The 16,411-nt window shown below is 43.9% G+C and overlaps 1 protein-coding gene across 8 annotated transcripts in view; it reads left to right on the top strand.

The window, feature by feature from the left end:
• Positions 1–12,725, top strand: part of RIC8B (RIC8 guanine nucleotide exchange factor B) — a 100,401-nt gene extending 87,676 nt beyond the window's left edge. For 3 of the 8 annotated variants that reach the window (XR_004286644.1, XR_004286648.1, XR_004286647.1), the window contains 2 exons: positions 2,377–3,334; positions 9,279–9,379. Coding sequence is in view for 2 of the 8 variants with exons in the window: in XM_032346498.1 (XP_032202389.1) it covers positions 9,279–9,390 (112 nt within the window). In the remaining 6 variants the exon portion in view is untranslated. Of the gene's footprint in view, positions 1–2,376; positions 3,335–9,278 lie in introns of all 8 variants that reach the window. The other 5 variants (XM_032346498.1, XM_032346503.1, XR_004286645.1 and 2 more) reach the window with 4 other exon arrangements.
• The last annotated feature ends 3,686 nt before the right edge of the window (positions 12,726–16,411 follow it).

Below are 16,411 nucleotides of genomic sequence, written 5' to 3'. Positions count from 1 at the left end.
CCTCATTAAAATACACTGTAAGGTTGCCTGGAAGTTCCATCAAGGGAACTTGGACCCAGTTAAATTAATAGACCCTTATAAAAAATTAAAAAAAAAAATTAATAGACCCTTAAAGTGGAAAGGAAACATTGATTTGAGAAACTTGATATTATGTATCTTTAGGTTATAGAGGGCCCTTCCACCGGCTAGGCACCTCCAGGTAGGATTTCATGTGACCTTTGTACTGCAAGTTGGTAATCACTGTCCTTCAACCTCAGTAGTGGGAATGACTACTTTGAGCTCTTGGTTTAAGCACTAGCTGAAACAGCTTCTATCTATTAGAGAAACATCACGTAAGAATGTCCCTGGCTGTTAGTGCTCTTAGTTACCCTCCTTCAACTTTTAAGTCTTTCTAATTGGGGAAAGCATGTAAGAACTCCTTTTTCTCCTGCTTTATTCAGCAGTGTCACTTGGCATGCTGACCTCTTATTAATATTTATTTTGCTAATTTGGACAACACGATAGAAAGATTCTATAGAGAAATTCCCAAGAAAAAAGAATACCCTCACTTAAGAATAAAACTAAATTTGATTCTTTAGCACTGTCCCTAAATCTCTTTCTACATATTTTTTTTTAACCATGCTATTTAATGTGAGGTAGGTAACAGATTTTTAGAAGCTTTGCATGTGATCTTCTAACAGAAATGAGGATAAAAAACTAATATTTATTTAGTGCTTTCAAGTTTAAAAAGTAGTTCCATATATATGATCTCCAATGATCATGAAGCAGCCCTCTGAATTAGATAGGGCAAGGAGGATTTCACTGAAGAATAAATGGGACCAATCAGTAAGTGACTGACCCATGATCAGGCACCTGATTAATGACATAGTCAGGACTCCGTTCTCAGTCTTATGACGCTAGAACTTAGGTTATTTTGAAAATCAGAAGTGTGTCAGTCTGATTTTAAATAAGATGGTCTAAATTTTAAGTAAATGCAAAGCACAAAGACCGATAGTAAGCATCTTTACCTGAGAAGAGGATTAAGATTTGGAAGACGTGTATTCCTGCTTTCTCATTCCACAGTTGAGGTCTTCTCAGTTGAGGTGCTAAAATAAATAGTTGATATCAAACACACACACACACACACACACACACACACACACACCCCTTTATATGAAGGAAACCAGTAAAATTGCTGTGATTCTATGTTAATGTAAGTTATTTTAATTATTTTAAAAAGAGAATGATTACAGGTATTCTAACATTCTTACTACAATCACATTAAGAAACTCTAACTTTAAAAAGGCTTTCCATTGGGACTATTTAGGCAACTCCTAATTTCCTTTGTAAAGCAGAAAGTAGTCCAAAGTAGTGGACATTATGCCACACTCATTTGTCATGGAAATATTTTTATGCGACATATTTACCTTCCTAATTGCACCCAGTCCCAAAGCACAATGGTGTGGTCTGAGGGAAGATCTCAGAATTATTTTGAAAGAAGCAGCCTGAAGACCTCAAATTTGCTATGGAAAAGCCACCATACCCCTTCAAATGTACTGGGTTCGTGCCTTAGTGAAAGATCAGTGCACCCAGTCGGCACTAGGAAGCCATTAGATGGAAAATCACAAAAGTTGAAGGATCAGGGTCCAAGCCCAAAGGACATTCTTGCCCAGCATGTAACTCAACTTGTTAAGCAATGGCCAAAGTTACAATATTTTTCTAAGAGAAAAAGGGGTTATAAACACTTGTAAGCATATCAACAGGTTATTAGGCAGTCCACTGTACTTTGGTGGATTATGAACTGTTGCGGGAACGCCGAAATCTTGAAATAAGATGCACTCTCAGACTTGGAATTAGAGCAAAGATTACAGAGCTGCTTTCTCTGGGCTAGCACAGGCTCCACTCTAGCAGGCATTTTTGGAAAAGCTCTGTGTTCATTAAAAATGTTTTCTTTATTTACCAGTTTCTCATCCTATCTTTCAAATGTGAAAAGGAATTAACTATGAAATGGCTAATTTTAAATGTCAGGGTTCTTTTTTTCCAAGCCGACCTGACATTAAGAGCAGGAGTCCCTGTACCACAGAAATGGTTCCCAATTATCCCATCGTGGGTTTTGTTATACATTGTACAGAAGTCAACAAAACAAGTATGTAACAGAACCTGCCTAAATAGCAGCCACCCTCATTAGAAACAGAGAATTAATCAGGGGGCGATTGAAGGAAGCAATGCCTCACAGGTTTCCCCCTTTCTTCTTTTCTAATCATAGAACAAAATATATTACATAAAAGGATCGGAACTATTATGCAGTACTCAATTAGAGGGAGGTGAATAGGTCTCTAACATGCTGTTTTATCAAAAGAGCAGACTGGTGTTTGCATGACTGTTGTTTCATTACAGACCCTGTCATTAATTCCATGTGTCAATACTGCCCTGTAGTACACAGAGCAGACAAGAAAGAAGAGCCCTTGAAAACAAGGGAATGATTTTTGAGTCGTTATCAAGCTAAGTGGCAAGCGGGAAGCTGAAACTCGTATAGGTAAATTCGAAGGGACTCTTGGGAGATCTGCAAGTGGGAAACAAGAATGCATTTTACCAACTGCTTAATTATGTCCTGGTTTTCAACAAGTACACTTGAATTGAATGCTTTGTTTGTATTGCACAAAAACATGTGCTGTGGGCAAGAGTATTCTCTTGCTTCCAGGTCAAGTAAGGTGTTTTATACACATACACATCTGGCCTATTCTGTAGTGTGCGATTGGGTATGTTAGTGTCTGAGCCCCAATATTGCACTGTCATTTCTGGGGGAAAGACTTATATAGGACCAGAAGCCCTAAGAAATAGAACCTTCGGTTCTGAGAAATTATGTAAGCCCAGGCATTGCAGAGGACCATCCTTACAGGGAAATGGTGGCTCAGGAAAATGTTAATATATTTCTGGGGGAAGAAAAAAAAAATGAAAAATTTAAATATGGTATAAATTCCATAATCTCCCACCCCACCCCCAAATCTAAGAAGTATTTTTTGGTTTCTATTAGCAGCCCCAAGGGTTAGGCTGGGCAAAATAGGGTTTCCTTCCTTGGACGTGTTTTATCTATGTCCTCGTGCCTGGCCAAGCCCTTATAGATTATGGTTCCTTATCGTTTAGTAAGATCAAATTTCTAAATGATGTTTCGTTCCAGTTGAACATTCTTGGAGGCTTATCTCTTCCCTGGCCAGATGCCTGATCAGATGAGAAGCCCGCCATGATACTGTCACAGTGCCTAGAATGGGCTCTTTATCCAGTAGACATCACTGTACTTTTTGATGATAACGAGGGCAGTCTTAACTTGTGTTAAGGCCTGTGTATAGCATTGAAGGTAAGTATGAAGGAGCTGTTGCTATGTGAATATCTTAATCCTGATGCACATTTCAATATATAGTATCTCCGTTTAACCATAATGTACATATTATCTGACACCTAGCCATCCTTTTTAGATGTGACCTTCATATTTAGGGCCAGTAGCTCTTCATGAAATGGCCTGTTTACTGAGGGCCATGATTGAATTTAGATCCTTCCTTGTAACACTTGCCATTGCTTTGATTTACTTTTGTAATCATTCTAATCATCTGCCAGTAGTTTTGCAGAAAGGATTTCTCATCTTGGTATCGGTCAGTTACAGGTAGGATGCTGTGTTTGACTCTTAGGCTTAGAATATATATCTTGATTAGAAACAAAGGCTTAGCAGCATTGACTTTTAGTGTCTTAAACACCTAGCAGCTTTTTAAATGGAAGAAAATTAATTAGTAGCCTATATTTTGGTTCTTAGAATAGAATCTTGGGGATCATCTTGTCCAACCCCTTCATTTTATAGATGGGTAGACTCAAGCCCTGAGAAGGAAATGACTTGCCCAAGGACACCCAGCAAGTTAGAGGGAGATCTGAGACTAGAATCTAGACCTCCCAATGCCACATATGTAAGAAGCTGAGTCTGCACTAGTTAGTGGTTGGGAATTCCAGGCTGTGTGGTACAAAGGGGGCCTGACTTCTGCTGCGCTGTCAGAATGTCTAATGACATAGACTCATCAGGGAAATCATAATTAAAATAATATAAGTATTCTTGACAAATGGTTCTCTACCATTCTCCATTTTTGCCATGACCCATGTATTATAGCTTCTTAATAAGCATTTACTGAGCACTTACTGTGTGCCCCCAGACTATACTAGATAGTGCACATCACAGCCAGATAAGACATGGACTCTGCCCTCAAGTTGCTCATGGTTTAGCAGAGAACAAGAAATCCCTGGAAAGCATTATGCAGAACTTCCTGTAGAATGCTGCTGTCTTTCCTAACTTTGTCGAGCTTGATGATGAAAATGAATTTTCTACTTAAAGATCTAGCTTTTCTCATGATCATGGTTTATTTATTAGGAGCCCCATAAAATACAAGATAACATCTTGTATAACAAGATAAAAAACAAGATAACAAGATAAAAAAACAAGATAACATCAACTGCAATTGAGTTTAGTCCATAAACACTTATGAAGGACCCGCTATTGGCAAGGTGCTGTGCTAGACACATAAGAATATGAAAATTGAATACTTATAGCATAGAACATTTTCTTTTTAATGTCAGGGCAATACGGTTTCATAGCTTTCAAACTTTGTAATGAGAATTATTTTAATAAGTATTCTTAGATGTGGGGCCCTTGAAATAGAAGACAAAAACACCTCTGTAACTATAATCCAGACTTGTCAACCTAGGATTTCAAAGTCTCCATTCAGATCCTCTTTTGTACCCCAGATCTGTTTTGAGCTTTCTTTTTCCCTTACCTCAGCCAAACCAGCCTGCTTGCCAATCTCTGCACACAACTAACTCTTGCTTCTGTGCCTTTGCTTGACTAATTCTTCTGCTCCTAGGATGCCTTTCTCCCCATGAATCCATGTCCATCCCTGCCATTACAGTCTGGCCCTGAGTCCATATCCTGCAAGGAGCCTGTGATCAGCATCCTGTCCTCCTCCTGTGTCCCTCCCACATGTACATAACCCAGAGGATGGTGGGAAAACATTTCTGTGGTATTCATTAATGCTTCCCATTCTCCGTCCACATCTTGCTGATCTAGATATCTAGATACAATATCTTCCTCAGTCAATAAGTTCAGTGAAACAGTCTAGTATAACCAGGTCATTCATCAGACCTTTTAGGAGTGAGTCTCTATACCAAAGATTTCATTTGGGTATTTGTGGGCTGTTAGTTGCATGACAGAGGGAAGATTAGAAACGTTGAGATGGGAATGTGACAAGTAAGCCTGGAGTCCTGCAGAAAAAAACAGTCACATAGCTGTGAGACATCCTCTCTCCTTCCACTCCCAAACAGGGCAAGAAATTTTCTTTAAACGTGTTTTAATTACAATGAGAGTATATTGGTAAACTGTCAAGGTAGGGAAAGCAGGGCTCTGCCTGTTAATCATCTCGAGCTTGTTGATCTGCTGTTCTGTAATTCTTTTAATATTGTTTAATGTGTGTGTGTTTTATCTTCTGAACTGACTAAAAGCTTCTTGAGGACAGGGACCATGTCTTTTATTTGCCTCTACATATTCTCCCCCGCCTTACTCCCAGAGTGCTGGCACCCGGCTTGGGGAAGCCTCCCATAGCACATAAAGACAGGAAATGCAACCCGCAGTTCCACCTACATTCCGGCCATTACATTCCGGTTTATATGTATAGTGACCTTTTCATGACAATTCAGTGAGGTGGGTATTTCTATCCCATTTCTACAGATAAGGAAATTGAAGTTCAGAGAGTTCTAGGTCTTACTGTTAGTGACTGGTGGACCCAGGACTAGAACCTAGGTCTGCCCGACTCCAGAATCTATAATGCACCTTTCACTGTACCACAGTAACAACAACAACTAATATTTAGGACATATTTGCAGTTCATAGAACTCTTTGATCTGCATCACTGTTTTTATTGCTACCACCACTGGTTCTGTTATGGTTCTGTTATCATGATGTTACTCCTCACATCATCACTAGGAAGTAGGGAGAACTAGTATTAGCATTATCCCCATTTCACAGATGGGAAAACTGAGACTCAGACTTGCCCAAGATCACACAACTGGTAAGTGAAGAGACAAGGTTCCAAACAGACGTTTTGACTCCAGATATTTTTTTGTACAGTGTATCACATCGCTGTCTTATGTCACTTGCACAAATGCATATGGTCATAGGGCCAGTTATCACTGCCACCTCTCCTACAGAGGTTTCCGTTAAGTCCAGGTATCCTGTGGTGCCCTCAGAGGGTGATACAAAGGGCCCAAAAATTAAATGCTTGAGAAGAATAGTTTGCAGTTGAGAATTAAAATATGGGCCCCTTTATCCCATAGACAAGTTCCTATAACTTGGCCATGGGACTTCTGTAATGTTCTTAATTATTTCCATCATGAAACTGGAGCAGGGGATGAAACCAATGGACTTGATTGAAAATATTCCTCCTAGGTCTGGAGAAGGTGAGAGCTACTTTGTACAGCTGGTAGCTAGCCCAGCATCGTCCTGTTATCACAGACACGGAGTTGTGTTGGTGGCGGGGTGGGGTGGGGGCCTATCCACCCAGCGTCTCATGGCGTCTCTAGTCCCATCCAGGGTCCTTCTTCCATCTACCCCGACCCTTCACTCCCTACCCCATCTTACTATACCCTCTTCCACAGGCCCCTTTAGACCTTCCAACTTTCTTATGCATCAGTGTTTTATTCCCAGCAGGTTACCCCCTTGTCCTTTTACGTCATTAGGGAGTAGCGTCTAGTATCACAAAATCCTTCAGCACACGCACTTAGCAGTAGGCAACTATGTTGTAAAAATGTAGGTAAGGGAGATATATCAGTGCTAGAGGGAAGTTTTCATGGAAACGGGTTGTTTATAGCTTTCAACTAAACATTTCTACCTGGTTCTCAGGCAAGGGCCTCAGGCTCTTTGTGTCCTGAGAGATGTCCACATCTCCCCACCACAATCTGCTTCATCTGCTGTGTTCTTGCTCCAGTGAATTGTATCGCCATCCTCTTGGTCATCTGAGCCGGAGGCCACAGGGACATTCTACCCACGGCCCCAACCCCCGTCTCTCCTTCACCGGCCCTCTCCCTGCCAGTGGGTCACAGCCCCACAAGCCCACTATCCCCTCTCTTATCCCATCCACACTGTACGGTGCCATCCTCATGACTGGGCTCTCTGCCACCAGGTTCTCCCTGGTCCAGTGCGCCTTCTACATTGCTGCCAGAGACCCTGCCCTATAAAACAGAAGGGACATCCCTTACAGAGAAAAACCCAAACTCCTCACCTTGACTCTTACCTTTAAGACACTTACCTGCTAGACCCCAAATTACCCTTGAGCCTTACCCTCCTGTCCCTCCTTCATTGAACCTCACCACTCTCCACACACTGGGCCCTTTCACAGCTTCATGGGAGCACAGCGAAATGGACATAACCCAAAACAAGATGCAAAACACACAAGTAGGTGGGTCCATGCAGAGCCCTTTACACGGTCTCCTTAGCCTCAAAGGCTCTGTGCCTCCTTTGCCCGGCATCGGGTACCTCCTTCGTGATGCCGTCGCTCCCTCCCCAGGCAGTTCGGTCTGTGCTTCATCTTCGGAGCTGCCAGCTCTTTGTTCATGATTCTGTGACAGCATTTACCCCGTTATGTTCTGAGTTATTTTTCATGTGTTTCACCTGCTCCTCGAGGACCACCGTGCCCCCTCTTCCCTTCCCTGCCTCGGGTACGACCTAGCTTCTGGCATGTAGGTGTTGAGCGGACTCTGAACCGCTGAACTCAGTGCGCTCCTGCGGGGCAGTTAGAGCAGTTAATCCAGATGTGGTACACTGCAAAGAGCACTAGCCTGGGATGCAGGAGACCTGTGTCCCAGGCCCTGCTTGGCACTAGGTGTGTGACCTTGGGTAAGTCACTCAGTCTCATTTAGTAAACAAGGGTGTTGGACTAAATGATCTCTGAGGCCCTTTCAAGTTCCGTGATTCGGACCCCATTTCTTGGACCAGGAGCCACATCGCCTCCTCTGTAACTCAGGAGCCTCAGCACAGCCCGGCAGCCCTCCCATTACTCACATAGTCTTGGTGCTCGCCAGAGCTGCTTGCTTAGGTATATCCAGGGGCCACTGAGCTGTTCTTACCCCTCCCAGGGGTGCCCCTAACCTCACACTACTGTGTGGCCAGGCCTCCCGGAGGGAGCCCTTCTTTGTGCTGTCCTCGGGGACAACAGCAGGGAGGTAGAGGGAAAGCAGCTTTACTGTTCCCCTACAGCCCTTCACTCCAGATCCCACCGCATCACAGCTGCCGCCGTGCGGGTCCCTGGTTATAGACCTGTTCTCGGGGGGTGATGCCCGTTTCCTTGAGAAATGAATTTTAAGCAGCTCCTGTGCCCCTTTGAGGCTACTCTTAAAGTCCACCGCTGACATTTTGGGGGTGGGAGGACTGGAGTCAGCAACTCAACAGGTACATTTGCCATAATCTCCATGTAATAAGTAAGAGCCTATGCAAAGAGTAAATAAATCTTTCCTAATGCTTTTTGATTGACTTAATCAATAATTAATCATCTTTAGATGAGGCTGTAACTTGTGGAGTAGATGTAATTGGATTAGCTGAAAAGAGGCAGTTGGGGAGCTTTGAAGAGATTAAAATGGCTGTCAATCCCGTAATTAAACTGCCACAAACAAAAGCAGGGGTGTTTAAAAAAGAAAAAAAAAAGAAAAGAAAAGAAGAAGGAAAGAGAGAGAGAGAAGGAAATCAAAGGGCGGGAGAAAGTTGGGGAAGGCCAGTTGACTTGGATTGAATTGAGAAGTACTTATGTATCCCTAGAGGCTGGAGAGGTGAAACCAAATCTGACAGATTTATTCCACTGAACGAAATCCATACGGATCAAATCAGCCACTTGATTGTACGCTGGGCCCACTGGGACCCATGAAGTTTTGGCAGCTTCAACTTCACTAAAACAATGAATCCACAAAAGGAAAAAAAAAAGTTAATTATTTAAAACAGAAGAGACCTGCTCCTTGTCCTGAGCCCATTTAGACCTTGACTTTTCATACTTTTAATTGGCTTAGTAGGTTTGGCCTGTGTGAATGAAGTCTTTTATCTCCCTCTTTTTCTTTCCATGCCCCTTTCATCTTTCCTGTTACAAACACACAGAGAGCTTGAGGAAAAATACTTTGGTTTTTAAAGACTTTTCTTTTTAAAAGGATGTGGATTTGGGCGGGGGGGAGGGGTGTGTGTGTGATGCTGGTGAATACTTTTTTTTTCTCTCTTTTATCTCTTTTTCCAGAGAGGAGTTGCTTAAACCAATGGGACTAAAACCTGATGGGACAATAACGCCTTTGGAGGAAGCACTCAACCAGTACTCTGTCATCGAAGAGACCAGCTCTGACACAGACTAAAAGCGTCACCTGCCCAACTCAATATTGCTTTTATCAGCATCTTTTCTCTGTAGCTCCAGGGGAGTCTTTTCTCTAAAACATTTATGCCCTTGCTTTGGCTAGAAACACATTAACTGGTTTACTCATTGAGAATCCAGCTTATCTGAGAGGTGATCCTGTGTTTTCGCGAGACCGAGGCATTCGTCCAGAGCTGCACTCGGACGGAGCGGCAGGGGCTGACCGCGGACAGAGAGGAGCTCCGTTTCATCAGGATGGAACTGAAGGACTTCATCTGATCAAGCAGCCCTGGCTGAATCCGGCCGTTCTGCTCGCCAAGGTTCTTGGAAGATTTAATCGTGGCCTTCCTCTCGCCTGTGAAAGCTGCCTCTTCAAATCTCTCCAGCAGAAGGAGGCCCGGGAGAAGCAGAACAAGCCTCCTTGTAAGGGCTGAGGCAAGTGACTTGCTAGATCAGGACTGACTACATGGAAGCCGAGCAGCTGCTCCATAAACCTAGTCCCACTCTTCATTTCAGTTTTGTACAAATACGTGGAAATGCACACACAAACCCACACACGCACAGCCCCAGGCCTGCAAACTGATTACACTCTAAAAGTTTGTAGGTCCCTTATCGAGAACTTCAGAATACATTTCTCCCTATAAAGGGTTATAAATGATGGTTTAGTTCTGAGGCAGCTACAGATGCCTGTTTCTTCCTTATGTACCTTAACACTAGTACCAGAGAACTGAACCCCATCTGTATCATTGCATGGGAGCATGCATTCTGAGGTCTAACTCGGGGTGCCAGGGACACACGTCCTCCAACCCAGCAGAGCGGGGGGGACTCCCAGCGTGCTGGGAGCGGCCTCTGCTGGGGCTGGAGGGGGTCAGCGGCACCCATTTGTACATATAGGTCATTCATAGGTCACAGGTTGTACATTGGGGACTGTGTGTGCGCTTGTGTGTTCGACCTTTCTACCATATGTGATCAGTTTAATGGTAACTTTATTTATTTAAAAAAAAGAAACACAAATAGTTACTGTTAAACTGATTAAGGCTGTTTATTTTTACTTTTAGAATTGGTCATACGAAGAAGTAGAATATGAATCCTGCAATAGACAGTGGGCCTAGTTTTCAGTGGCTAAAGCTGAAAGGGGTTGGTTTCCTTGTGTATATGTACGCATGTATGTACACATTCGTACGTACATACATGCATACATATATACACGTAGATAATGTGCTTAACCACTGCCTTTTAAAACTTTAAATTAAATAAAACATTGGGGTTGATTCAATTTAGCCATCTGTGTGTGTTTCTTTATAGATACATGGGGCAAACAATATTTCAGAGTTCATGCATTTTTAAAGTGTATTCACATCCATTATCTCACCATAATCCCCTTCTAAAGATAGGTAAAGTACATGTATTGGTGGAAAATGTCATTTATCCAGATATCCCTTCTCTGCCAAAACAACGGTTCAAGGATGGAGTTTTTAAAGGCCTTTGAGCTGCCAAAGAGATCATTAGAGTTTCTTGTAATTTACTCAGAGGAGAGATCCTCAAGAATCTCTCCTTTTACCCCTTTACTAAAATTTGCATACATTTCTAACAGATTGAGTCTGTCTGTCTGTCTTTCAAGCCCATTTAAAAGGAAAAAAAAAAAAAGAAAGGCAGATCAGGCGGCTGCTCCATAGAAGGCAGGTGGACAGAAAACTGCTGAAGGCCGGCTGAAACCCAGATAGGAAGGCAGGAAGGAGGAAGTCTACACCAGGCTTCGCAAGTCTGGGACGGTCTGTTTCCCAAAGGACACTGGTAAACCCAGAAAGGTCTGTACCAACAGTATGGCCCATAGACAGATTCTCAGAGAGAGGACCTGGACTTTATTTTACAAAACTGAGTAAGTCCAGAATACTCCAGAATAAAAGGCTAGGAAGAATACAGTACGCTTCAGGATTTTCATCCAGATAGTTAGACATTAAAACATGACCCATGTTTTAATAGTAAATAAAATGAAACTCAGCAATTCATAAATTTAGATGATGTGAAAAAAGTTTAGAAAAAGTATTTTTGTTACTTCATTCTACAAATGCATTTTTAAAGTATTTTTATAATTTCTACAATCAAATAGCTTTGGCATGCGTGTTCGCTTACCTAAATGAAGACATGTTTACTGAAATAGCATCTGCTATTCAGTCCTGCTTAAGTAGCTGTGCTCTTGTGCTCTCAAGGAGTTTGTCTGACTGAGTTTCCCTGCGCTGGGCACTAGCCACTAAGCTTTGTTTTTGAAGAGAGCATTTGCAGGGGGAGAGGAAGGACCTCATTCTGCCCCTGGAAAGAAAATTAACATCTGCTGAGTGCTTACTACGTGCTGGGCTTTCCATGTCTCTCGTCGCAAGTAACCTCATCACATCTCTTGTTAGAGACCATCCCTGGCAGGCCTCGGTTTCCCAGTGACACAGCAAACAGGAGTCCAAGTCTGGCTGGCCTGACTCCCAACACCTACCTCCCTCCCCTCGCCACCCTGACCACCTGGGTCCTCGCCAGGCCTCCCAGGACTCTGCAGCGCTGCAGGGCAGGCCTTCTCGGGCCGTTCTAAGCAATAACCATTTCAGCAGAACCAGTTGAAGAACCTTTATAAGCAGGGAGGTGACCCGGAGTGATCTGTGAGTAGACTTGCTCAGGACTGGGTTGCAAACAAGGACCTGGAATCCCTGAGGTCAGAGACCAGGGCTGCAGGCCTCCCCCGGACAGGTGCCCGCCGCGATGGCCCGCAGCAGGATGAGGAGGACACCGTGGCCATCCGTGCACTGAGGGCCCGGGTGTCCGCAGCCCTCCCGTCCTCTGACGCAGGGCGTGCCGGCATCCTACGACCAGGCACCCGAGCTGCTGCTGCAGAGTAACAGGAAGACACTTGGGGCCCCTTCCCCACACCTGTGGTCCAGGGAGGTGGGCAGACAAGGCTTATCTGCCCTGTTTATAAATGGGGACACCAACTGAGGTGGCACACGTACTGAGCATCCCCTTAACACCACGTCGGTCTCACTGCCTCCCAATACTAGGGGTCACGTGTCACCAGTATGGACGTCTCCCCCCCACCATGATGAAAGTAATAGATGAATATGTGTTCCTTATGAAAAGTTTGGAAAATGTAGAAAAAGTTAATTCTCCCAAATCCCACCACCGAGATAATCACTGTTAATGTTTTAGTGTATTTCTGTCCTGTATTTTTTCTATGCATATATAATTTATTTTATTACAAGACTGGGATCATACTGTATTTACAGATTTGTATCCTGCTTTCTTCTTTAATATATTGTGAGCATTTTCCCATGTCAATAAATATTCTTCAAAAAGTAATGGCTACATGATATTCCATTATATGGATTGCGGTAGACACTGCTAGTTGCCTACCCAGTGTTACTCCTCCTTGTTAACACAGAAGATATCATGTCCCCACCCCCTGCCCCCTGCAAGAAGGTGTCTGCTGCCTTCCTGGGAGGCCGCAAGACCTTCGTCAGCACTGAAGAGTGACAGGACATAGGAATGGCTCCAAGAGGCACAGATTTGCTCTGCCATACAGCACCGATCTTTAGAAGCCTCAGCAGCACCAATCATGACACGCCTAGATTAAGTGCCCAGAGAATTCTATAGTTTTTGTGGAAGAGAAGCATTTGGCAGTAGCAAGGTTCCCAGAGGACTTTTCACAAGTCTGTGTGTGAAGGAAAAAATGTCAGTGTTCCCTGCTGTAGAGTCCAGGCATGACATACATTTCTTGGCAATACTCTTCGCCGCGATCCTGGAGGAAAGAGGGGCGCACGAGGGTGGGGAGACACGCGTTCTTCTTTCAAGAGACGGGGACAGCTGTCAGAAGTACAGGCTATGTGGTGAGCGCGGCACCCAGTAAGAGCCAGGGAAAGCTGTTGGAGGGACAGGTTGCGTGGGTGAGGGAGGGAGAGAGTTTTATCCGCGGTCCTTAGAAGGCGGGAGAAAGTGAGGTTTTCAGGGAAGACGGGCAGTACCTCTGAGCCCTGCCCCGGCTCTTCAAGAAGCAGCGGAGCAGCCTTTCTGGAAGGGGTAGGGAGAGGCCCGCGCCCCAGTGTCCTCCATCAAGCACTGCGGACCGCCAGCCAGCAGTCCCGGGCACCCGGAATGGTGTCCATACGTGCATCCTCGGGGGAGAGAGGAGTCATTTGGCTGTTTTGAGCTTTGTGGCTCACATGAACCATGGCTGAGAAAGATCGGCCTAAAGAATGGACTCTAGGGATGCCTGGGTGGCTCAGTTGGTTGGACGACTGCCTTCGGCTCAGGTCATGATCCTGGAGTCCCAGGATCGAGTCCCGCATCGGGCTCCCAGCTCCATGGGGAGTCTGCTTCTCTCTCTGACCTTCTCCTCGTTCATGCTCTCTCTCACTGTCTCTCTCTCAAGTAAATAAATAAAATAAATAAAATCTTTAAAAAAAAAAAAAAAAAAAAAAGAATGGACTCTAATGCAAGGCTTCTGGAGTCAGATTTAGGTTTTCTCTTAAAGCACCGCGGTGACGATCCTGGACCAAGGAGTCCGGCTGTACCCCCGCTCTCAGACCACCTTTCCTGCGCGGGCCAGAATTTCAGCTGCGCATGTTTAGGGAAACATCACTGCGCCAGGTGCCCCGCTAAGCACTTTACGGACACTAAGTTCATCCTCGTGACCATCTCAGGAAGAACTATCATAATAATCTCCGCTATTCAGAGGAGAAAACGAAGGCATACAGAGATCAAGCACACAGCTACTAAGTAGCAAAATTTGAATGTGAGTCTGTCTGATGTCCATGTAAATACCAGGATATGTGCTGCTTTTGCAATCAGACGAAATAAAGCCTTATTGGGAGGGAAAAAATGTCAAAAGAGACTGAAATGGGGAAAAAAAAAAAAACCCAGACCTGAGAAAATAATTTTAACATGTTTTTCTTGTTCCATTTCTATGGCTTTATAGTAAAACACATGGACTCCTCTTCAGGATCTAGTCTGCAAGAGACCTATCCTCATAAGCATACCAACCCACACCAGTTTGTTCAGGAAGCATTTACTGGGCATCTGCTATGTACCAGGCACTACGGCGCTTGGAGATACGAACATGACTGTTCCTTTCCCCATGGTGCCTGCATTCCGAGAAGTCCATCACCAGAGCCTGTGCTCAAGTGCTTGCAGGATTCCTGGAAAAGGTATGGCTGTCACGGCCCAGGAGGCTTGTGGGGGTTGACTGACGAAATCTCATAGGTGACGTCTGAGCTGAACACGAGCTTGTCATGTATAGGAGGACACTGCTGTAGCCGGAAGAACTGGTTCAAACGAAAGGTCATAAGCAAAAGGCACAGGACGTGTTTGCAGGACACATAGGCTAAGCAGGACTGAAACAAAAGTACCCCGGCGGGACACGGGGAGTAGCAACATTTCAGGCAAGGGGAGAACACAGCGAGAAACACCTGCAGTACAGAGCTCGGCTTGGAGAGGGACGGACAGCAGGAAGTGAGACCAGACAGACTGCTGATAAAACAGCCATCATGGGGAACGGAGATCCACAAGGTTCAGACTTTAAAAAAAAATTCTCGTAACTGAAAAGACTTAGAACTCTTAGCAACACATAACAGAAAGTCAAACTAGCTTCGTAGTGGAAGAACACGAGGGTATTTTTCTGTTAAAGGAAGGAGCCATAAACAACAAAGCTGTGCAGAGAACAGAGATGAAGTCGCGTTTCAGTAACAACCGACATCCGAGTCTTGTTATAGCGCAGGAGGAGATAAAGGAATTTATAAAATCCTTTTTTCACAGTAAGTGACTTTTAAGCCTATTATTTTGTCTTCAAAGTGAGAAAACCTCAACATGAATTTCCTTCTTTCCTGCTGTAACAATTCTAATTCCCTCCTCTTCCACCCTCTCCCTCCAGATAGATAAGCTTGCTGGGAATAGAGTCAAACTCAGGAAAGAAAAACAAACGTTGACAGATTTTTTTAAAAAACACTACCTCATTTTACCCAAAACAAAGACCCCTGAAACCAAAATCTTGACTATGGATTAATGTCTGATTTCTAGGTGGTTAAGAGAAAAGTTACTCCCGTGGTATTGTAAGGGATCCATTTTCATACCGAAAGCTCAGTAAGCAATGGAAATTAAATAAAGTAGATTCCATCCTAAAAGTCCATGTGAGCCATATAAGGTTACTAACTATTCAACAGCCAAAAAAAGAGAGAGTCCATATAAACCAAAGAACATAGTCAAATTTTAAACTTGCATGTGCAGTAAGTTCAAAGTGATTCTAACTGCAGACCTTTCGGGTTAAACAAAGCACTTTGAACACCTGCATTTACCTTGACCACATTCTGAAAACCACTGAAATTGCAAGTAAAAGGATGTTTTTCAGGAAGGCTTAGGACAGTAAGATTGAAGTCCAGAAGAGGACAAGCAGAAAAGAGCCACTCACAAAATTTTAGAAACTGGAAATCAGATGAACCAGGGATCACTGACATAGAAAGGAGATACCGGAGACCAAAAAACTAAAACGTGCAAGGGTAGGGGAACCCAAAAGCATGATGATGTATGCTAGAACCAGCTTTCGGCAGCGCACTAGAGCTATCAAATTTTAAGGAAATTTACAAGCTGGTTAAAAAGAACCATCATTAAAAATGATGTAAACTTCAAACATTTAATAAAACAAAGGTAAGAGCTGTTCAAAAGTCTTCACCTCCCCCTTATGTTACTAGGGACTAGGTCTTACCATCTACCCTCTTGAAGTCATTCACATCTATTGTGTCTAGAAGGTGTGACACTGGTGCCCGACCGCACATTTCTTCCCAAGTCCATGTTCACTGATGTCATGGCGGTAGCCTAAGTTCAGTTACGGTGGGAGGACTTACACCATGACAATGAGCCAACACTGCACGCCAGGGCTTTCCTCCCTGGTGAGCCAATGAAACGGTTACCAGCACGTGCTTGTGATAAACCCCAGACGGTTTAGGACTCCGAGATGCAGGGCACTTCTGAGATATGGGTGTGGGTAGGGCTTAAAA

This window comes from Mustela erminea, chromosome 6, assembly GCF_009829155.1.
Source record: "Mustela erminea isolate mMusErm1 chromosome 6, mMusErm1.Pri, whole genome shotgun sequence".
In the NCBI taxonomy this organism is placed as follows: domain Eukaryota; kingdom Metazoa; phylum Chordata; class Mammalia; order Carnivora; family Mustelidae; genus Mustela; species Mustela erminea.
Note: the sequence above shows the minus strand (reverse complement) of the source record. Positions and strands in the feature narration are given on the sequence as shown.